This window comes from Leptosomus discolor, chromosome 11 (assembly GCF_034619465.1).
Source record: "Leptosomus discolor isolate bLepDis1 chromosome 11, bLepDis1.hap2, whole genome shotgun sequence".
Lineage (NCBI taxonomy): Eukaryota > Metazoa > Chordata > Aves > Leptosomiformes > Leptosomidae > Leptosomus > Leptosomus discolor.
The window spans coordinates 4,626,558-4,650,937 of NC_141401.1; the positions used below are offsets into that span (position 1 = coordinate 4,626,558).

Sequence of the window (24,380 nt, forward strand, 5' to 3'; positions counted from 1 at the left end):
GACTATGATGCTTGCAAGTCCTGGAGTTCCACCTTCTGTGTTGTTTTATACTCTGCCTCTCCCACTACCTGCTGTTGAACTCAAGAACCACGGCTTGTCCACCCATGTTGTGTGTAGTTGCAATAAAGAAAATGCTATGTTTTGCCATCATTTCTGTTATCAACATGAAAGAGGTATGCCTTTTCTGGAATGAAAAATTATGTTCATTCTTTCAACTGAAATGAACTCATCAGTCTGAGAGGCCTTAAAGCAAGAGATTTATAGTCGTGAAGCCCCTTTTCTTTGACAATGCATCCTTAAAAACATCAGGCAGGAAAAAAGAGAAACATCTGCATTGATTTTGATTGTTTAATACTCAAGAGTGAAAAAGTGTAAAATCACAAAGCTCATACCACCACAAAAATGCAGTTTCATTGCAAATGACCAAAACACAAGCTGCCTGCAAAGTTTCACACAGCTGACATCAACAAACCCAGTTTCAACATTCTTACCGTCTTTTTAAACACCTGCTATTCACAAACATCAGTCAATACAGAGTTCTAGGTTTCTCACACATCTTTCTTTATATTCTATGCTGTATTTGCTTTCTAGACCAGTGGTTTACACATTTGCAAAACAGTGCCCCACTTCTGATCTACAGTAGCATATAAATACATAGGTTTTACCCCCCCAATTACTAGTATTTTAAAAGCATTTTATTTAATCCAAACTCAGCAGTAAAGTTCTTATTTGTATTTAATGAAAAGCACAACTTATATGAGTAAGCTTCAGAAGTGCATGCTGACCGAGCTTGTATCACCAATCCTTTCAGCCACAGGTTATAATACTTAGGCACAAAGTACATCCGACAGTAGGCTCTATTCACTTTTACTAGTAATGCCAGTACCTACGACCCTGATTCTAGAGATACAACCATTAGGCCTGCAGGATGTGATTATCCACCTAACTACATCGTGTTGCCTGAAGGTAATGGTAGCTTTTGGATAATACGATGTCAAAATGTCTCATGTTAATGAGAACTAAATGGAAAACGGGCTGCTTACACAAACATTTTTAAAACTTAAACCCTTTTAACATGAGATATCTTTGTTTTCACAGCCTGAAAGTATTCATGCAAGGGAACTGCACATACCTATAAATGTTATGCTAACGCACATTTCCAGTTCCCTCCAATAACTTTCCAACAGTTGATTAAAATCCTGATCTTAAATAGAACTAAAGAAAGTACACAGAACGAATTTTTCCCTACAGACAATCAAAACAGAAATATATCTTGGTATAACCTACTATATCTGACAGTGCTGTGTAAAGGAATTTTTAAAGAGCTGTTGTTGTCTCAGTGGAAACGATACTGATTTTATTTTTTTTTTCCACTCCTTCAGTGCTAAGGCCTTCTACATTTTATGATTCACTTGCTCCTTACTGGTTTTTCCTTCATCTGACATTATAATCCTCTGAGCAGGTGAAGATAAACATAATGGAGTGTTGGTATAGTTGTTCCTAAGGAGCATGTCTGTCAAAGATTCCACAAGGTATGAATCAAGGGGATTGGCCTTGTAGGTAGCTTTTTGCTGGTTACAAAACACATTTTCTATAGATATTCTTGTATCTGTTTTTACAGAGAATGTTTAAGCTTCAGCTTAGAATAAAACTTCAAGAAAACTAACGCTGATTATTGCTTATATCTCTTGCTTATTACAGTCCTGACTTCTTCCTTTATGAAGTTATTTAATACTTGAAGTATAGACTCTGATTGCTTGCAGTTAGGCATCTAGCTGGAAAATTCTGGCTTATACATGATTATTAAAAGAAACACAGAGATGTTTAATGACTTTAAAATCATAGAGTCAGCTAAGGAAACAAAAGTATAGGATGATATTAGAAGTACTACAATTAACAACACCCTATTTATAAACAGAAGCACAAGATCTTTTTTGAGCATATATGAATAATTTTGAAAAAACATTATTACCTGTTACACAGTGAATGGTATAAATAAGCTTAGCATACATGCCTTTAGTGCTTCTACATAACTCAGTTTCCTATTCATTTTCCAGCTGTTGGTTACATTTCCAATTTCAACAAATAATTTCATAGTATGTGATCGAAAAATATCCAATGCCACGTACACTGGTACTCACACTTATACAAAATGAGGAAAACATAGAGAAAATTTTGCAGTGCAGTCAAACCTCATGAGTTAATCTTTGGAACATTAATAGCTTCGTACAGTTTCAAACGTAGTTACTAAGGCACACAACAATCAAACTGTCCCATGTCTGAAACAGCAGGATACGTCAGTCAGCATGGAGCTTCTCTTCAGCTTCGCGTTTACATTCATAGTATAAAGCAGCAGTCAGTTTTGAAAAATCTAGCTTCTGCTAATATTAAGGAAGCTGAAAAGTGACTAGCCATGCCAGACTACGATAGTTTAACTGGATTAGCACACACAAAACTAAGCTTGTGTAACCACAGGAAAAAAATTCTGAGTCAGTGACCACCGGACTGGCCCAACAATGGCCCATCCAGCTACAGGGGTACTTCTACCCTGCAGAGAAGGTGGGAGAGAGTGAGTGAATGTGCATGTGTGTATGTGTGTGTGTGTGTGTGTGCGTGTGTGTGTGTGCAGGTAAAACCAGCAGCTTCTCAGTTGTGTATCTTATTTCTCATGTGTGTCCAGTATGGTATCTTCTTACCCCAGTGACAAAAATATTTTGGCTGCTATTTTTGCTTCTGCCGTTTAGTACAGTTAGCGGTGCTGGGTTCTGATACGGACTTTGAAGTCACTGAATTATAATTGTAAAGTTAAATTACGTCCTTCATTTAACCAATGTGCAATCCAAGTGAAATTAGCTTATTGTCGAATTATGTAAGTAGAAACCAACTTTGGCCTGAGGCAAATGTTACAGCCAGAAAAAAAGAAAGGAAAAAAAAAAAGGAGAATTCAACTCTCAGGTTGGGTTTGCAGGGCTAGTAATTGAAAAGGACATCTCATTTGTAAACAAAGAAAGGCTTATCTGGAAATGACTTGACACACAATGATCGTAAGTGTCATCAATGCCATTTTTACACGTTTTCTTCAGAACAGAATGCATTAATATGCTGATTTCACCATGTTAAGAAATCAGGCATTATGTAATAATATCTGACACTTCACTCTTACCTTTAGCAATACCTAGTATCAAGATAACTCATATATTGCAAAATAAGTTGATGTTACTAATGTACATAGCCACTGAAGCTATAAAGAGTTCTCCTTACTTCAGTGGAAATAATATCTAGCCTATTTTTAAAATTTGTGTCTTTTTAAATATATTAAATGTACTACTGTCTAATCATAAAAATCACTATTTCTCATTAGGAATACTGTGAGAAATTCTTGCTTGTTACCTCTTCCTTTTTTTGCACTGCATTCTAGCTATACAAATGATACAATTTTTGTCAACTCTTGCTATACTTAGTTTGATTCTACAGTATTGTATTTATTTTTTATAGCTGTAATAACTGTATCTGAAAATGTTTTAATTAGGTATTGCATATAAGTACACAGAAATGAAACTGAAAATCAGCTACCTACCACTCATTAGTCTTATATTCTGTTATATTTGCGGTTAGTAGCTTGAGATTTAAATAGAATTGCTGAATATTTCAGTAACCAAGTACAATACAGTATTTAAAAAAAAAAAAAAAAGGAAGAGTCCTATTCAAGCACACACTTATTAATTGACCTGCTATAAAACAAACAAAAAATATAATCCTTTGAATTCCCCAGTAGCAAATTACTACCTGTATGGGTGGAAAAACCTGAAATTATTGGACACAGGTCTCTGAGGAAAACACATTAATAGCATGATTTCTCCCAAAAATAAAATTTCCAATAAAGTAAAAAGTGTGCTGAATAGCTAGAGACTTAGATTCAATACTTCAGTCTGCTATTAATAGTCTAAAATAGTTTGAGTGTTTCCCCATCCCTTTTTTCTCTTTTAAAAAAAAAAGGATAACCAAAAATATATATAAACAAATTACTAAGTAGACTTCATTAAAGAGTCCTTTCAGAACCACTGTCCATCATTATCATCATCTTCTTCCTCCTCATGGTCCAGATAGAGAAGAGCGACTTTCTTTTCATCAGAAATAACTGACCTTTGGTCTACCATTCTTTGCAACTGTACAGTTTTATCAAAAAGTGACTTTTCCACTACCTTTTCACCACGATCTTGAGAAAAACTGGAGAGAACATAGCTTCCTCTTTTATTTTCATTTTCTACAATCTGTGACTGACTAACAGAAGGGTCTTCGTTATTGGATACGAGCATTGTTGCTTGTTCTCCACTGTTTACTGTAGATATTCCACCCATGTTGGAAACATCCATTTGAAAAGTAAAAGATGTTTCCTTAGATCCTACTTTAATATGCTTTACAGACCTACTGCTCTCAGATGACTCTTCTGTTTGTGAAAGATCTTCCAGCGTTTCAGAAATAGGTCTTGTAAAGATTATTTGCTCAGCATGAGTTTCCACAGGACTTATTTTAACATGCCTGAAAGATCTATTGATATTTGAGCTTCCTGCATTCTCTGAAAGATGTCCTTCTTTGTTAATGAGCTCTGGAGTTTCAGAAAGGGAGCCTTGATATATGATTTGTTCAGTGGTTTTAACTCCCACTTGACCTAGTCTAACATGCTTTATTGAGCCTTCTGAAAGAGTCTGGTCTTCCAGTTCACTGATTTCTGTGTGTTCAGAGACAGGCCCCTGGTAGATGATTTTTTCAGCTGTCATAAACTCTTGAGGACCCAACTGAACGCGTCTGACTGAACTTTCTGTCTGTGAGAAGCCTCTAGCGTCACTGATCTCCACTTTACCAGAGATCGGTCCTTCAAAGATAACTTGCTCGGTATGAATCTCTTTGGGACCTAATCTGAAGTGCCTTATTGATCTGCTGACATCCACAGACCCTTCTGTCTGTGAAAGGTTACCTGAGCTATTGAGCTTCATAGAGTCTGAAACAGGCCCTTCAAAAGAGACTTCTTCAGTTACTTGCCTTGATCCTACTGTGACGTGTCTTGTGGACCTGTTGAAGTCTGTTGAAAACTTCTGGGAAAGATTTCCAGAATCAATCTCTTCTACAGTTGTAGTAATAGGGCCTGTATAAATTACTTCTTCTGTGCTCTGGATTTCTTTAGGACCCAGTTTAAAATGCTTCACAGATCGGCTAAACTCTGACGATCCTTCTCTCTGAACAAGATCTTCTGTAGCACTGAGCTCCAGCATTTCAGAACCAGGTCCTTCATGTACGACCTGCTCAAATCTCTGAACTTCTGCTGGACCAACCTTAATATGCCTTATGGATTTGGCCTCATCCGTTGATTGTGGCGAGTGAGAGACTTCTCCAAAATCTGCAGTTTCCAAAACGGAACCATCATAAATAACTTTTTCAGTGGTATAATACCCTGCGCCACCACTCCTCCTCACTGTGGACGAGTTATAGATTTCTTGATCAGCCAAAGGAGTGTATTTATCACTGTGGGAAGAAACATCTCCTCCTATATTGCTTCTACCATCAACAACTCTTCCCAAGCTCTCCTTCTTCAGGGAGTGCAACGTTGCCCTCTCCTTCTCACTTGTGATTACTTCACCAAGCTGAGCTACATCGAATTCATCAGTATTAAGGGTCTGTGACAGATTGACTTCAGCAACAATTGTCACCAAGCCACCCTCCCCCGTTTGATCAACTTTTTTGATATCAAATTCTAAGCTACTAGAGTCAGCTTGATTTTCTTTCGTTAATGCAGACAGCTCCTCTTTCACACTTTCCGGGAGACTGCCCTCCAGCTGCTCCAAAGCTTCCTTCAATTGATGTTTGGGGTCCTTTGTTTCCTTTGATAAAAGCCCTTTTATTGAAGTCTGAAATTCATGGGGAATTTTAATTTCTTTTTCAATAACAACAGATTCAACATGGGATGTTTCAGCTTCAGGATGCTCTTTTAAAATATGCGCACTGGCCTCCTCCCCTACCACTTGATATGTTTCTTCTGGAGAGCTTGCACCTTCATCTCTCTTACTTTGTGTGCCTTGCAAAAATTCATCTTGCCAAGAATATTTAATAGTTGATTCTTCTTCTATATGAATTTGCCCGTACACTGAGTCATCGTCTTTTTCATTAATAACAGGATGATCATCAGGAACAGACACAAAATATTTTTGTTCAATAGGAGAGTCATCTTCTTCAGTTACTTCTTCCACACGAGTGAAACCCTCATGGCGTTGTTTCTTCTTTTTAACATCTTCATATGTGAACGTTACGTTTACTTCCTCCTCATCACCGTAACGTCTGTCTCTCTCAGGGAACGTGTCTTCCACTTCCTCTACCTCAAAAGGTGTTGAAAAATCAGTCCTTTCATCAGTGGCATAATCTAGTGGCTCCTCTACAATCTCAACATTAACAGACATGTTCTTTCTGCCCTCATTTCCTTTCAGGCCATGATGTACTATATCTTCTATCTCCTCTTTGGAAGGAGTTCCCTCAACTCCCTCTCGAACCACTTTTCTAACATCCTGGTTTGACAGACCTCCAACATCAGGTTCATCAGAAATATCTATGTTTTCTTGAACTTGAGATTGCACTGTGATCTCAGTCTTTATTTTCCCATCATCTGGTTGCTCTTTCTTGTTAAAATAGGTCACTTTTGTGTCTGTTGATATTTGTGAACTAGAAGACTGTGTGAAACTTTTAAGAATGTCCGCAACAATATTCTCTGCTATATTTTCAGTCGACAGAGTTCCCATTCGATTACTTCTGTCACTAGTTCGCTCTTCATCTTTCAGACTGGATTCTGCTTCTGAAATACTCACTTGGTGAAATTCAGCAGGCTTAGTTACATGATCATCTGTTCCTCTTCCTATGGAAGTTTTAATACCTTGTAACCTTATTTCTTTACTACTCTGAGATTCTTTGTTGGGAGCAGGCTTTTCAATACTGATAGGTATCTCAATGACTTCTTTGCTTCTCGATCCCATGGTCACATTTGTACCTTTTTTGGTTGATTCGCTTTTCAAAGTTCGTTCATTAGACATATCACTCCCCGTTAACTTCTGGTTAATGACTTCCTCATGGATATATTTTTTCTGCTCAGTCTTCCTTCCCAAATCAACACTTCTTTCTTCTATAAAAGGTTTCTCATCTGTTTTCTTTTTATCCTCCTTTGTTTGTTTCTCGAGCTTATCTCTTTCTTTCAGCAGAGATTTTTCCTCTTCAGTTGGCTTGCTGCCTCCCCTTTTTTCTTTTAGTGTGGTCCGAGTTTCAGTTATGGTTTCTTCATATTTAGATGGTCTAAAATTGGTGTTCAGCTCATAAATCGGAAACCTAGTGAAGCTTGGTTTTGTTCTTATATTTTCAGAAATCCCTGGCTTTGTGTCAGGTTTGTGGTCCTTGTCTGATCTTTCAGCATGTGCTGATTCTTTTGAAAAAGATACTGTGGATGAACTCGTAACTTCTGTTTTCTTTCTTTCTGGAATTGTCTTTTGATGGATTTCACTGTTTTTCCAGCTACTGTAGGCTGGAGCAAATGTTCTTAATTCTTTGTGGTCTGTTACAATCTTTTCATCCTTTGTAACAGTCATTGAAGGGCGATATATTGAATCAAGTACATCTCTTCCAAAAGCTCTTCCACTAGCTGTTGTCTGTGATCCAGCCCACGTTGACTGAGCTGAATAACGTGCAGAGTATTTGTCACTGCTAGTATTTGTCACTGGCATTCTATGTCTTGTATCAGTGATCCTGGTAGCTGGTGAAGCTTTATTTCTATTTCTTTCTTGATAAGTAGAGTAAATATCAGTGTAGTTATACGAAGTGTTTATAATATCTGCAAAAAAGAGCATAGGTAACCAAACATTAAAATAATGGCTTGTATCTAAAATAATATAAAATAGAGGGCACGAACTAAGAAATTTTATGCTAATTTTTTGAAAGAAATAATGGCCTAATTTTCAGTGGAGCTTTGTAAAGGCATTCCTGTAGGTTTTGCATGATAATTAGATTCATGCATAAATTATATTAAAACTGAAAGCAAAGCTTTTTACTAAGTTGCAAGTTCTTGCTAATTTTACCTGTTGTGAGCTACCGGGTATTATGGCAATTACTTAAGAATTACACCTTGCATATTTATATTAATGTTCATTTACATTCACAACTTCTTTTTAACTAATGTATGCCAATATCCTAGGCTTGGTTTTTTGCTTCATTAGTCAAAGAGGCCTGAAGTTTCTCAGTTGCTATTGAAAATGGCACACCTGCCACCACATCCTGGAAACTGAAAACACAAATACAATCCTTCATAGCCACAAGACACAACAAGGTGCAACAAGGAAGGCAAATAAAGAACCTTTGAGGCTGTATCTGTACAATTTAATAAAAATGTACCAGGAATCATTGTCTGTCTGGCTCCAACCAGCACTGCACAACTCAAACCTCCTACTCCTAAAAAGCTAGCCACGTCTCCTCGGGCTTTTGGTAGTGCTTCCTGGTCTGTGGTAACCACTGACTATGCCTGAGCATCGTCTGCAGAAGTACTCGCTAGTCCATATCAAAACTGTGCCAGGGACAGTGCTAACAATTCAACAGCATAGGCAATTCTTTGTGAGCGTTTCACCCCAGGCCCTAGTCTATTTAATTTACTACTGCAGACACAGTCTTCAAATCTCTTCTGGGACTACTGCCTATGATAGTCTCATGATTTTAAGACCACACACTGTTCAACTCAGGAGTATTATTGAGATTAATTCTGTTATTAATGACAATGGCCACAGCAGTCAGATCGAAGGTCCATCTTATCTAGTATCCTGTTTACAGTGACCAACAGTAGATACGTAGGGAAGAGTCTAAGAACAGGGCAAGTAAATAGTGATACTTCCCTGGTATACTCTCACAGCCTCCAGAGATTTGCAGCTCCTAAGATAGAAATGGTACCTTTATGTTTAGTAAGCCTTTGATTTTTCTTTCATTACTCTGCTAAAATTTCTTGTTAAACCCATGTAAACTTTTTAACACTCACAATGCCTCATGATGATGAATTCCATCGTTTCAACAACATGTTTTGTTAAATACCTCTTGCTTTATACTTCAAAACTCTCTTAAGACTCACAGGCATCCAAAAGTTCTTGCACTGTTAAAGCTATGAAACATCACTCCCTACTTACCTTCTCCACTTGAGTCATGATTTTATAAATTATCTCACATAAAATAGCACTATGTCAATTTAAAATATTAAGACTTAAAAGCAATTCAATATTCACTTTGCAATACCCTCGTAAAAAGTATTCTTCAGGAATACTGTAACACAACAGTTTCCAGTTTTATTTAATTTCATTCAACATTCATTTTTTAATATTCATTTTTTTACCTTGAGGCAATTTCCCTGCATACTGATCTCTCCATGTAATAATCCACTGGTTGCTCTCCCCTTCTAACAGAGCTCTACAAAACACATAAAAAGGCATAAAGGCATTCCTTTAAAATATCGGCAAGAATAATCATAACATTTAACATTTTTAAGTCTTAGAAATCGAAACAATTATCCTGCAGTTGGGTCAGATCCTGAGTTTTTCCACACACCATATTTTTATTACTGGGAATGAAAAATCCCTACTGTCTTCCAGACTCTTACTTTGTAGAGTCCAGTTTGTGAGAACAATTCAATAATCTTACAGTAGGTGACAGCAGCAGAGGCTGTACAGTTTTAGATCAAATCTTCTACATTGGCCAATATACTGCTGCCTGACATGGACAAGATCCATTGATTTCCACTATGGAATTATACAAGCTAACAAATTTTTCCAGATAACAGAGTTAGGAGAAAACAAAGCCACACAAAACTTAACAGGTATTCAGTAAAGCTTTCTCAGAGAAACATATGGAGATGTTTTTATAAAGAAAAGGCAAAAATGAAAAAAAAAAAAAAAACATTTGCAAGCAAAATAGTCAGCAGCTTTCCTGCTGGTAATATATACTAAAGGTAGTGTTGCAGCGTGATATATGAGGGAAGTATTGCAGCCAGGATTTGTAAGTTCTATCCTCTTCATATGAAAACTGAAGGGAAGTATTACTTCTGCTGTCAAACACTGGCTACTGCTGGAGGAAACAACTTACAGTATTAAAGTAACTATTCTTAGTTCCTATTCAGTCGGAAATCAACACAACATATTTCACAACAAAGGACTAGGAAAATTCTTTGTAACAGAAACTGCTTGGTTGCTTTTAATGACATCTGTGTTTCCTCAGCCTTCCATTCGTTCTTTTTTGCAGTGACTCTCTAATAGCTTCCGTAGTTCCAGAAAGCCAGCACTTCCACAGCGCTATCATGGTCAAGGCTTCCTCTTGTTGACCAACTAAGGCACCATTTTAACTCAGCAGCAATTAATCAGAAATGGTCAGGACACCAATTTGCTTTACATTATGGAATTTATATCACTAGAAGCCAATAGCAGAAGCAGGCAACAAGTGTTGATAATCTGCTTCCTAATTTTGTCTACTACGTATTCTTGGTGTGCTTGACGCACAGAATGGAGATTCTTTGAGTCGCCCTTCTACGCTGGTGACACACATTAGCTGTTCTTGGAGACACTGCTTGAGAACGCTGGCTATCCTTCCTTTATGCCAAACTTCTTTTCCTATACAGCATGCACAGTCCTTCAAGACGCATCTGACAGCAGCCACAGGCTTGTTCTGTTCCTGCATAAGGTTACTACCCTACATTTTCTCCTTTTACAGTGGTGGAAAATACTCCAGGGGTACATTTCCCACAGAGATTAGCAGAACTGAGGGGCAAAACATTTTCAGGAGTAATAGGGCTGCATTAAGAATATTCAAATAGGTACACAGCATACTATTGTCCTCTCACGGGAGAGAAAAAGACTAAATGCATTCTCTAGAATTACTCAACTGCTCTAAAAAACCCAAAATTGTTGGCTTCTTATATATACCAAATACAAAAAGTAGATCTTATTCAGTCCTAGACATTTTAGATATGGTTATCCAGGGAGACTGAGTGTCAGAATTCCTGATAAATTCTCTGGAAATCTTCATGCGCTTTCCTTCTCTCCTGCTGTCTATATGCTTGTAGTGTTGACATAAAATGGGTCCAGCCGTTTTTCAAAAAAATAAAAGGCATTTTGTCCCTTTTCTGCTTTTGCAAGGCCACAAGCTATGTTCTCCACAAAATAGTACTCAACTGCAGCATTCTGGTGCAACAGCCTAGAAATTCTGTGGCAGGTTCTTTCAATATGCAACGGAATGCTATAATCATTATGGTAACTTTGGTGTTTTTATATTCACTTCTACTAGTGAGATACCCATTTCATCATTTCCAGCTTTGGAAATACCAGATGTTTTGCACTGATAACATACAGCTGCAACATGAAAGCTGTCAAGAGTAAGGCTGGAGGATTATGATAGCCAAGGCTTCTGATTGCCTAGGGTGGGAGTTGAAAGCGATTTAGGACTGGGGCATAAACACATTTGCTGGGCATTTCCATCAAAATTAACAAAGCAGGTATTTTAAATGTCACCTGTAGGTTTCACCCTCCACTTCACTGATCACTCTGCATATTTTATGCTTCTTTTGGTTCTGACTGCCTGTAGTTTCAGTAGGACAATGCTACATCAGCAAAATATCATTAGTAAGGTTTTCTTTGCAATTATGGATTTGCCTAGATTCAGAATAAAAGCCAGGTTAGAATTACCTAACATATTTACAGGTCACTTTCTCCCCCGTAAAACAGGCTCAGATGGACACCTTTACTTCTATTTTGTTAGTCAAAAAAAAAAACAAAGTAAAAGCAATTTATCTTCCTCCATGTTAAGACAGGCTTTATAGGAATTAGATGACTTCAACACATACAGAGAATGTTCCCAAGACCAACCACCTGATCTGACGAAGCTAGTTAGTGCCAACAAATTGCTCTGACAGACACGTGCTAGAGAAGCTGGTGGTGACATTGCAGAAACCTATCAAGGAGCTGGCAATGAAAGTGTTAACCATGACGAAGGAAACTAGGAATGTGGGTAGTTTGACTAAGGATTTTTGGCTGCTGTTAAAACAACAGTTGTTCAGTTGCTGCAGCAACGTATGAAGTCACTAAAAATAAGTTCCAAGAGGTAACTGTATATGGCAAAGGGCAACAGCACACAGAAAAGCTGGATCTAAAATATTACTACTGAAAAGATGTTGTATTTGAAAATTAAAGGCAAAGCTGCATGAAACCTCTGTGAAACTGGATAGTGAATCAGTGTTTTACTGTACACAGTTCATAATATGTACATCCTTGAGCTTATCAGACAAACAAAAAAATGTTAAAACAATTTTGGCTTAAAAAGCTAGCATGAGAAACTGTAGTGTAATGTAGTAAGCACTGCCTTGGAAGCCAGCAAACACTGGTTATGTTCCTCAGCTTGACTGTAGCTTGAGTTTATGCAAGTCATTTTGCTTCTCTGTTCCTTTACATCCTCTCCTAATACTAATCATTAAAACTATAACCTCTTCATGGTGACGACTGCTTTTAAACTTAAACTGCCTGAAGAACAAGGTGTTAATCTCAACTGTATGAACCCTTAAGTATTCACAGTAATAACAGAAAACATTGCTCCAAGCAGCACTCTTCTAAAAAATAACCATGTCAGCTACTCCCTGAAATCAGATCCCAAACAACATATAGACATTGAGTTACTATTTGATTTAGGCATTGCCAGAAAATATTCCAACTGCACCTTTAATTCATCTCATTATTAATGTCATCTATCTAAAGTTAGCAGCGACGTGCTAGTCAGCCTGATGCCCCGCGGTGTGCTGGATGACAACAGAAATAACTAGTCCATGAATTCAGGTAGATAAGATAAACTGTTTGGGGTGGGGGAGAGAGAAGGTAACAGAAACAAAAAGATGCAGCGCAAACGTTACCATTCACAACGGCAATGATTTTGTTTCGAGTACAGAAACTCAAAATCTCAGATGGGGGCAGTTAGTCAGCAGGCCATAAAAATTCATCCTGTTTATCCTGGGCATTTGGTAAGGAGTTACACAAAAAACCCAACGAAACCAAACCCCACATACCTCTCCAGAAGTGGAATGGAGGAAGCATTTTTAGGGGTAAAGGCCACTCCACATGTTTTTTCTATCACTGGATGGGAGGACAAGGACTGTGTGAAGAACAGCAGGTAACTGAGTGCACATTAAATTCCTCAAGTGTAGAAGACTCAGGATGGTCTCAAAATAAAACAAATACAGGAATAGGATATACTGGATGGTACAAGTTGTAAACAGGAAATAATGAAACTGAGTGAAAAAGCTGTGGTAAGTAGCCAAGGAGGCCTTAATGCTGGCAATGATTTCTTGAGAGGAAGGCATGCATAGGGTCAGAAGTGCAACCGAAGAGGACTGGAAAGTATGTCTGATGAGTGTATTAAGAGATCCTGACAATGACCATGATGAAAAAGAAAAAATAATCGTCGTAGCCTCCCACTGCTTCAAAATGCAGGGTGGTAACCTAGAACAGAACACTTGCATGACACTAGGATTTCAAAGTAAAATCTTTTACCCTTCAATAACATATTTTAGAGGGCAGAAAAACTACTTCACCTATGGCTGAAGCTCTGGGCAGAAGAGAAGAAGCTTCTGACAGCTGAGGAGAAAGGCCTGATAGTAATTCTGATGCTGGGTAGATTTTCTACCTCCTTTTAAAATTAAGAGTCTCCCATAGTGAATAATTCACCACTTCTCTCTGGAAATAAAACTTGAGCACAGTCTAAGTAGTTATGGGTTTGCAGGGTTTCAAGAACGCAGAACAAAACCACAAGACATTTGATAAATGTTTACTTCAACAGTGGTGAAAAAGGATTGGGAATGAAGATTCCCATGAGATAGAACTTCATAAAACCACAGAAGACATATATTTCACTTCCTGAGTGAGCCTCAGCTCCCAGAGCAGGAAGGGTGAGCAGAATCAGAGAGGAAGCACACTTGGTCCTGGGGGAAGGGTGTTCCTTGCAACAATGATCCTTCTTGCCAGTCCAGGAGCAATGTTGACTAACGGAAAGAACTGACTTTAAAACAGGACCCGTAGAAGTTGTAAAACAAAGAGAAAATACAGGGTGGGAGGTACAAAGAAAGCTCAAAGAAGTAGACCACATACCACACCCTTAACCTATAATGCCAGGAGGAGAGGAGGCGCCAAAGCCCTCATGGAAACTTGTCGATGGGAAGTTCAGGATGTTGAGCTAAGTGTGAATCGGTGCTTTCCATTTCCACTATGCAGAAGCAGGGGTATATGCCAGCATCCTTTGTGAAAACAAACGGGAGCTGGCTTCACGTGCCCTGGTTATCGCAGATAAAAAAACTGGGAAAGGAACAGGATTTGAAAAAGTACATAGATGAGCAGTTCAGAACTTTCTTACTACGCAGCTTGATAACTGGAACCATACTGATTCCCTCCCACAGCAGTGTTGATAAAGGTATACAGTAGGGAAGGCATTCTTTTCCTAAGTGAAGGGAGAACAAGAGGAGGAATAGGTAAAACTGCATAAATGTAAAAACACAAATCAAAACAATCTCTTTTCAGCTTCTGATATTTAAAAAAAAAAATTGTTTGCAGGCATTAGAGAGCATGTTTTCTGCTCTGCAGTAAGGCCCATTTCTCTGTTTTCATCTGTAGGTCTTTTTCAGTAGGTAGATGCTCATTTGTCCACTGAAGTCCGCTTTGCCAACATAACCAGTGGTACAAGTTGCATTCACTGCAATCAGATGAAGAAACCCTACAGGTTGAGGAGTTTCTTAACTGGACAACAAACACACGCTGCACGTGATGCTGAATTGTTCTCCTTTCATTAATGAGGGCGGGCAATCCTTAGACAAACCAATAATGCTCAGATAATCAGTGATATGATCTCTGGAGAAGTTCCAGAATTTAACGGGCTTATAAGGTTTTACAGAGCAGAAGCACTGACGGTTCACTTCCTAACTAAGGTTGTGTCCAAACAACTGAATATCTGGGCATTATCATTCCTACTTCTGGATGAATACTGATCACCGAAACAATTCTGATAATTCTGTTATTGTGGAACTGCTAATCCCACTTTGCAGATGAATAAACTGAGGGAGAAAGTTTAAGTGACAACAGTGAAAGTCAACATCAGAACTAGGATTAAATTTAGAAGAATCAGATGTTTTAGCAAAGTTATCAGAATTAACACACACAGATAAGGATCACAACGGGCTACCATTTCCATGGTTTCTCTTCTACTACTAATGCTCCAGATACTACTGCCTTTCCAAGGACCACAGGAATCCCACTCCACCAACAAACATCCAGGTTACTGCTGCTCACCAATTGACTGCAAATAACTTGTCCCACATAGTGCTTGTGATTTCATCTTGTCCAGAAGCCAGCCTTGGTCTGTACCTCATAGCACACAATACTTGAGGCATCTTGAACTGACCATTTTCGCTCTTTGATCAACTACAGACATGCTTTGCTCACTAGTCTGTTATCAAGCTACTCAGAATTCACTCCTTCAGGATTCTCATATCTTCAGTTATGCAACTGCAGTTAAATTTTGTATTTATCAGTGGATTGCTTTAGTCTACACATTTCACTCATAATTCAGCTGGTGCCATCTTTATCCAGACTTAGATGCTTATTGGTTCATAGCAATGTTACATGCTTAGAACACAGCATTAACGCTTGAGGACACAGAAGCATATCTCATATATAACCGGTAATACCACTGCCTGTTTACGCAGGTTGAATATGATTAACGCACACAATATAGACAAGCTAATGACTGGCATACTCCTTAAAAAGAATATGACAGTAGGCTGGCATTAAATTTTTGCAAATGATTACTCTGCTCAATAAGAATTGCACTTCTCTGTATCTGAAGATCAGTATCTCAATGAAATTTATTGAAAAAAACACGATCTTTAAAATAAGGTGGTATCTTCCTCCAGTTCATAGGTTTTGGTTTCTTTTGTTGGGTTTTTTTTTTGGCTGGTTGGTTTGGTGTGTTGTTGTTGGTTTTTTTTCCTCCTCACAAATTGTTTTTATGCCACGTGCCAACTGATTCTCCAGACAGGAGAATTACTCTGGCTTTTCAACCCCACAGCTCCTAAGTGGCTAGAGAGATACACAGTACTGAAGGTTCATTAGCAGAGCTGTCTGCTAATATCTCATACTTGATCCAAACATGTTTCCATAACAAGCCAAGGATGGAGAAATCCAGGACTTAATCAAACAGACTTTTCTCACTATCCTACAATGGAAACAAGAATAAGGAACTAACTACTCATATTGATGCTGCAGGTGGATGTTATCCAACATATTTAAACAATGAAATGTGCCATGTAAGTTGACAGATGGCAACCACACTACCTCATGTTTTATTGATTGCAATTTAGGGATGCTGGCTCCTCAGCTTGTAATCAAATATTGCATCAAAAATTCACATCAATTTGATATCAACTTGGCCAGGACTAAGAGGGTTTCTTACATATCACTATATCTGTACAAAGTTAATAGGGTTTCTACGGATTATATTGGCTTCTCTAACATGTTGTTCTGAGGACAGAGGAATAGAATGAATTACCACCAGAGGTAGTTTTGCTCAAGTGATCAAATTCCAGTCACCTCTGCCCATTGGTAATTCTTACCAGTGTTACTAATGAACAACAGTATTTTACTATTCTCACCGTTTTCCCAGAGATAACAGACAACTCAACATATATTACCAGCCTTCTGAACGGGTGTTATCTTCCTTTTCCAGACAGCACAGTCAACCACAGAATAGCACGGTGACCCATGTCACAGAACAAGCCAACAGCAAGCTAAAAACTGGTATTGGGGGTTAATTCACTCTACCACAATACATAACAAGGGTCTTGATCTGAGTCTCTAAAAGTAGCTGTCTCTATTTTAAATACTGGAAAGAGGATGAATGGGGCTCCTGTATCTATAAAAAGGGATTTAAATTATCCTCCGATTAGACAATTGAGTGTGACCACAATTCTTACCTGTAGGTTTCAATTTCAAGGATGAGGCCTGCTTTCACCTGCAGTAGGTCCTGATAGTCCTTCAGGTAATCTGTGATTGACATGGTCAGGAACCGCTTTTCTTCTTCTAGGGCGTCGATTATCCTCTAAACAGAAATACTGATTTTTAGTTCTGAACCAACATAAAAATCTGTACACTTGAAAGCCTAATAACTTAAAACTTTTATTTAAAAAAACAACCAGCAGAGAGAACAACAAATCAATACGTTCCACCACTACAAAAACCAGAACAAATCAGCTCTATGACCTCCTCATATACAATCTGAAATAGACTGTTACTGAAGCAGAGTTTTACGCTAAGATTTCATTTTATGCCTTTCTAAGCTAGTTATATGTTTCAGTAAACCCATTCAGGTGCCCTGTACAAAAGCTATCAAGTACACATAGCAAGAAAAACACGCTCCTTTATAAACGTGACTTCAATGTGACTCATTCTGTCATTTTAAGAGCATAGATGTACATGTTTAAATCATACTCGAGATCAGGAATTTTGGTGATTGCTTAGCATGAGAACCTGGCCTATTTCTCTTTATCAGCTTTTTCAGTTCCACAGACATGTAAGTCCAAATCAGTTTTTAGATTCTAGCATCTGGAGCTATTCATAGTACCTAGAAGGTGAAGGACAAACCTCCAGCTGTTCCTTCGCGTCAAGTTTTCTACAATATTTGGACATCTGCTTAGTAGTCCACCCAGTTTTGTCCTAACTACTACCCAGAAGAGACACAAGCAATTGCTCATTTTCATCTCAATAATTAAATATAACTTTGTACCTTGGAGGGGGGGGGGGGGGGGGCATGTATGGGAGAAGCATAGTTTACATGACGCCCACAAATGACTTGAGAGCAACAGCACTGATGCAATAGTAGGTGAGGCCTGCCCGCCTTTCTTTAACCAGTTTTGGAAATGGAGAAAGGGACTGATGAGCAGAAAAATGCCAAAGTCCAGAACTATCTAAATTTGAACATACTCTGAAATAATAAATGGAAGATTAAATACTGAATAACTGCACACAACAGAAAAAGCAATGAAGACTTATGCAATAGAGCATTAAGATTTGATTTAGACCAAGACGATTGACTCTTAAGCTCTTGAAAAGAACATCACAGAAAGCAAGTGCTTTAATCACTGGTGTTACCTCTCACATGAAGGGTAAATTGCCATCTTCTGGAAAATAAGTCCTCCCCTGGTAATTGAGAGGAGCTTGTTCAGTACAGACTCAGAACTAAAAGTACCAGTATTAGCTGTTCAGCGTGGTTCTTAACGGTTTCCTTGCTGTGGATAGAATCTACTAACCCAGACCAGTCCTCAGCCAGCAGACTGATACTAAATGAAATACTATAGATTACACTCTGTTCTTGGGGCTGGGAAGACAGAAATTAAATCTCAACAAAGACCCGATTCTGTTTTGTTCACATCACTCTGCACTATGCAAGGACACTGAACTGTCATTTACAGAGCAAAATCTCGTACACATGTATAACACTGAACAGGAATTCATGACAGCATATTTTAGGATGCATCCTAACAAACACTTTGCAATACAAAGTGGAAAATCAAGACACTCACAATCTAGTTTTAAAAAATTCAAAATACATCATTTATATGCAGCAAGTGTTCAAGTATCACAGTATGAGCGATAGCTTAAAAATGAAGATACAGCAGGAGACTCTCCAGGTTGGTTAAAACCCGTATGATATGCTAGGCAGAAGTAAGGTTTAAGAACTGAGAATATAAAGTGCTGTCATCTCAAACTTTAATAGTTTTGGAGGTTTTTTTTAGTAAAAGTAAAAAAGAAAGCTTTATGAAGGAAGCTGCCTGTATCTTCATATACATGTGGGTATGTCTCTCTATACAACGCAAGTTAATCTATTTCTTCATTTGCATTTGCAGCTGTTGTTAAATGATTACACTGCTGTTTTCTTCGACATGACAAACGTTGCCTACAATCTTCAGTGTACCTAAAACTCCCTTTATGTGGCAAACACAAATCATACCTGCATATCTGAAAAAGCACTATCAACCACCCAACAGCCTCATACAGGCTGCAGTGGATGGTCACAGTCAGCAAGCAGAACCGCTGACCTTTAGCGGCTTTGAAGCAACAATCCTGTTCAAGAGCTGACACAATGGAAAATCCCAAGATGAGAAGGGAAGAAAAGTGCCAGGTCCTACTTTTAAAAGGAAAAGGTTCTCAAGCAAGAATGGACAGGGTGTTGACAGGACCAAAGGAGCCAGGAAAAGGAGCAAAAGACAAGACTGGATTTCTGTGGGATCAACCCCAAAGGTGGTACGAGCTCTGACACAACACATGAAGCGATTCACGTGTTGTTGCCTCCCTGATTAAACAGAGACTAACCTGTGCATGCATAAGTTAAAAAAAGCTTCACAATGCACAGGTCCTGCTGCAGTCCCAGAAGAATCTATACAGGGAATCTGTACACTGGACTAGAGAGTGTGTGGATCTCTGAAAGACTGGGGATATTCACACCTGTCTAAAAACACAGGAACTTCAGTCCCTCACCCTCAAGTTCTGCAGTCTGGGTTTGAAAAGCCACCTAGATTCTACCCACTGGATTTGAAGAGTACTTGGGATCCAAAAGTCCGAGTTAATGATTACCATAAGGGGCTACATAACTCAGCCAGCTGTGCAACAGCTCCACAGGAATTCGTTCCAACAGGAGCAGCCATCATATAGACTGGATGGCAGACAGCCATTCCTCTAGCCCTCCACTCACTGACGCTTAAACATAATGCAGAGGAGGACAACTGGTCTTAAGTCCGGTTTCCAAGCTCTCCATAAAGGACATAAACCACTTTGGCAAAGTTCAGGAGATATTGCAAGCCAACAAACTTCCATTTCGCAGAAGGTGATCTGTATTGTGGCGGCTGTGTTTGCTTCACACAGGGCTTTCTTGGGAAGATTTTTCTCAATCACATCAATCTCATGCCCCTCCAAATCCTGGTGATGTCCTGCTAGAACTAAGTTAACTGAACAGAAGTGATTTTTCTCACCCGTCAGATGTTCCTTTCCAGGCAGCAGTGGAAATTTTAGAAGGGCAATAGGGGGGAAAGAATTTACTTGGGTTGTCCAAGCTGAACCTACTCAGGGAATAAGAGACGATTCCAGGCTCCAGCCCTGTCCATCTGGTACTATTTACCGATCCCATAGCTCATTCAGTGGCTCAGCAGGGGAGGAACTGACACTCTGCACTTAGCTGGCTAAAAACTGATACACATAAAAATGCACATGACATATTGATATTATATGTTCATTTTACAAGATGTTTTCTTCTTTGGAGCTCACGACACTGATGCAGGAAACTATCCTAAATCCATCATATTAGTGAAAAATATCTGCCTCGTTTCAAAGCAGCAGGATGAGCCATGGGCATTTTTACATCCAAAAAAACACCGGGCTTTCTCAAATCGCTGAGGTTTTTTGCATAAGTATTGTCACAGCACACGGCTAAAATTAAGGAAGTAAGAGACCTACTGAGTTCAGCCCTTTAGCACCCAGGACCAGTCAACATTTTACAAACAACATCTGATTTACAGCTTGCCTGGTTCAACTGAATGGTAAGTCCAAATACATATTTCTATTTAACACTGCTGCAAGCTTTAGTGAGGATAAGGGCAGCACAGGAGGCAAAGATGGACATATAAGGCGACTGGATGATATATGGAAAATATGAATAAATCTAATTGCCGTTGCGGCTGCAATGAACAGTAGTCACTTGACTTGAATCTGTACATACATATCATTTCTATGTGACACTCTACAATAAATAAGCATGGCATAGGTGCTCTTTAAAGAGTAGTTTAAAATCCATGCTGAGCATACTCTCACCAATAAATAATGAGGGAGGGGAAAAAAAAAAAGCTTTAATCACAAGAACAATATCTAAGCCAGCTACTTCTACACATTCTATAATATTTCTTCCTGGATGTGAGCAAAAGATATTTCATTTCTCATCTACAGCAGACTGGCCACTGGAAAAGGCCCTTCTCATTAGAAACCAAACATTTTAAATATGAAACCAATCAGAAGTTATAAACCTTATGATATAATTTTCACCAGAATCTAAATAAGTATTCAAAGATAAAGACAGCTCACATGTTTTCAGGTTGGCTATCAAAGCACTTTTTTCTTCTTCTGGTATTATTAAGATTTGAAGCTGCTGTTCCTGTAAAATCCAAAGCATGCCAAACACTCGAGAGAAACAGAAGTTTGTTATGTTGGTATCAAAATAACAATCCATTTTTGAGTACTGCATCAGGACAATTCAAGGGCATGCATTGATTTTGATTATCTGACTTCTACAAGGGCTTGCTCTGTCTCCACTTCTTCTGAATAAAATCCTTTAAAAATACAACCAGATACAGAGACAACACACTGGTATGAGAACACCTTGCTGAGCTGAGAGAAAGAGTTGGGTATGGGAACACACCCATTTTGTCTGGCTTCAGAAGAAAAACTTGCAGTATGGATAGTGAGCTATACAAAAGGTTCTTATTAAAGTAACAGCATATTTAAAGGTTTCCAATTTGAGTAATAATGATGGAAGATCAATGAAATTTTCATTGTAAATCCCTAATAACAAATACAGACAGCGAGGAGGACATTTTGGAACTCAAAGTAACTTTAAATATCAGTAGGCTTACGTACATTTATATAAACTCATACATCTTAAAAAACAGGAAAAAAAATGAAGAGGTTTTTTCTTCTTTACATTTTCGCCCAGCTTTGGCTAACAGACAGTAAATTACTAAAAGATTTACATATAACATCTAAAGCTTTGGGAATGTCTGGAAGAATGAATTGTCCTATCAAACATGAAAAAAAAAAATATTTAGAAGTTAAAAGCCTTTCTGGTTACTTCTTACATACCTATTCTGCCTGAGCTCACAGCATCTGCAAACTATGCAACTTGCAAACAATCTAGCAACGTACAAAAACCAGACACGCACACAGCAACAGGTCCAAGTCCTTTCCCACTTGCCAGCATCTCCATAATCTACCACGGCTCTTGGACACAATGTGATCATTAGCACATGGGGTTCAGACAAACACCAAGCTCCAGCAGAGTGTTAATAAAAGGTCTAACAATGAACAAAAGAAATGTTGCTCTCAGGAAATCGATCGATGGTCTGGATGATCTAATATGTGTTCTCCTCTCTAAATTTGATGAACTGATATTTTGCTGTTCTGGCAGTTGCTGATCCATTCACATGCACAGGGCGATTATACATCGTTACACCAAACGTTATTATGACAGCAAGCAAATTTGCAGCTATGGATGCTGTAACCCTCTCATCCACCTCAAATAGATACCAGTCACCTACGTCGTTAAACTTCTATATAAAAAAATTCCCACTCTGCTCACTGCCTGTAGCAGGGTAACGAATCTTCCTGCCTTCAAACAACTAAAAGTTTCCTTAACTACGCTGGGGCCCACAAGCTCGTCTCTAGGCTCAGGGTGCGCAGGAGCACGTGTAAAGCAGGAAGAAAATTCGGATCATTTCTCTGATCGCGACAGTCAACCTCAGCTCTCGGGGCTAGAAGGGAAGCTTCGTGTCCCACCTCATGGGGACTCGGTTCATCTGCTCCTAGAGGCTGCTCCATGTCTCATGTGCTCACGCCAACCCGAGCAGGAGCCCTGGCAAGCCCGTGCGCCAGCTCTGTGCTCTTGGGAACTTGGGGAAGGGAGCACCTGTCACCAGGATGATGTCCTCAGGGTCACCATCTCCCTTTTGATCCCCACCTCTCGCACCCAGCTCTCCCCAAACGAAGCAGCGGGGGACTCGCTGCTCCACCCAGAGAAGGGCTCACCAGCAACAAGCTCTTGGTGGGCCACCTCCTCTTCCAGCCTGGGGAAAATCCTACTGCAGGGAGGCAGAGTGAAGCGAGGAAGCCCTGGCAGAGTCAGAGGGAGCCTTCAGAGGGGTTTAGCAGCAGGGGGAGCAGGATGGGAGGTAGTCTACGGGAGCGGAGTGCCAGGGTCACGGGAAACGGGGCTCACACCCCACGGTGGGCCAGAACGGAAGGGAAAAAGCGAGTGGGAGGGTAGAAGGAGCCTCAAAGGAGCACCAAAGCCAGCACGGGAGGGCGAGAAGGAAGCGGCCCGGGACTGGGAGTCCCCTCGAAGAGGCCCGGGACAGGGGGGCCACCGGGCGGGGACCGGCCCGACGCGGCGGCGGGGCAGCGCCACGCACCTGGTACTCCTCCACCTCGGCGCCGTGGCGGTCCTGCAAGGCGAGCAGCTCCTGCTCCAGCCGCTCCCGGAGCCCGCACAGCTCCTGTCCTTGGCGGTGGAGGTCCTCCAGGTGCTGGCGGCACTGCCGGCTCTCCTCCCGCAGGAGCTCCAGGTTTTCCCGGCTCCTCTGCGCCTCCTGCTCCTGCAGCACCTGGATCTGCTCCTGGTAGCGCAGCAGGGTCTCCCGGCAGCTCTGGCTGAGCAGCATCTCGTAGGTCTCCTCCAGCTCCTCCAGGCTCAGCCCGGCCAAGGGGGGCGGCAAGGCGGCCAGGTCCACCCGCAGCTCCCGCATCTCCACCGCCTCCCTCCGCTGCCGCTCCGCCAGGTGCCCGTGCTCGGCCCGCAGCTGCAGCAGGAGCTCCTCCAGGGCCACGCACTCGCCCCGCAGCCGCTCCAGCAGCTCCCGCTGCCCGGCCAGCTCGGGCTCCAGGCGCCGCCGCATGGCCAGCACCTCGGCGCCCAGCACCTGCAGCTGCTCCAGCTCCCGCCGCAGCCCGTCCCGCTCCAGCTCCGCTTCCAGCTTCGCCCGACTCAGCTCCTCCAGCTGCAGCCGCAGCCAGGCCAGCTCCTGCTCAGGCACCCGCAGCCCGAGCAGCTCCTGCTCCCGCAGCTCCGCCAGCTCCCGCGCCAGAAAGCGGTTCTCCTCCTCCAGCTCCCGCACGCGGGACACGAAGACCCGCAGCCGGGAGTTGAGCTCCTGCAGCTCCCTCTTCTCGTCCCATCCCGCTTCCCAGCGCCGCCACATCTTGCCCGGGATGAAAGGGGGGGGAAGCAGGGTCGGGGTCGTGGCCGCGGCGGCCCCCGCGGCTCCCGGCGCTGCGCAGCTGCCGCCTGCCCGCGGGACTCTGCGCGCCGCGCCCGCCGCCGGCCCGGCCCGGCCCCGCCAGGCCCCGCCCCGCCCCGCCAGGCCCCGCCCCCGCGCCCGCACCGCTGCCCTGCGGCGCCCCCTGCCGGGCGCCGGGCGCCTCCCGCCGAGTGGCTTCGGCGGGGAAGCCAAAAGCCCGCGCAGGGAGCAAAGCCCCGGTCAGGGAGAA

At 40.8% G+C, this 24,380-nt stretch overlaps 1 protein-coding gene across 4 annotated transcripts; it reads right to left on the reverse strand.

Moving 5' to 3' along the window:
• Positions 1-334: 334 nt before the first annotated feature.
• On the reverse strand, positions 335-24,091 carry SYNM (synemin). Of its 4 annotated transcripts, XM_086471576.1 has the most exons (6): positions 23,306-24,091; positions 17,054-17,178; positions 9,398-9,471; positions 4,694-7,861; positions 4,334-4,567; positions 335-4,294 (listed from the first exon to the last, which is right to left on the reverse strand). In XM_086471576.1, exons 1-6 carry the CDS (start codon positions 24,089-24,091, stop codon positions 4,053-4,055), a joined length of 4,629 nt encoding a protein of 1,542 aa, XP_086327702.1. In that variant the 3' UTR covers positions 335-4,052. The 4 variants fall into 4 exon arrangements, with proteins under 4 accessions (XP_086327702.1, XP_086327701.1, XP_086327700.1 ...); XM_086471575.1 differs by having other exon boundaries at positions 335-4,548; positions 4,684-7,861; XM_086471574.1 differs by having other exon boundaries at positions 335-4,190; positions 4,239-7,861.
• Between the last annotated feature and the right edge of the window lie 289 nt (positions 24,092-24,380).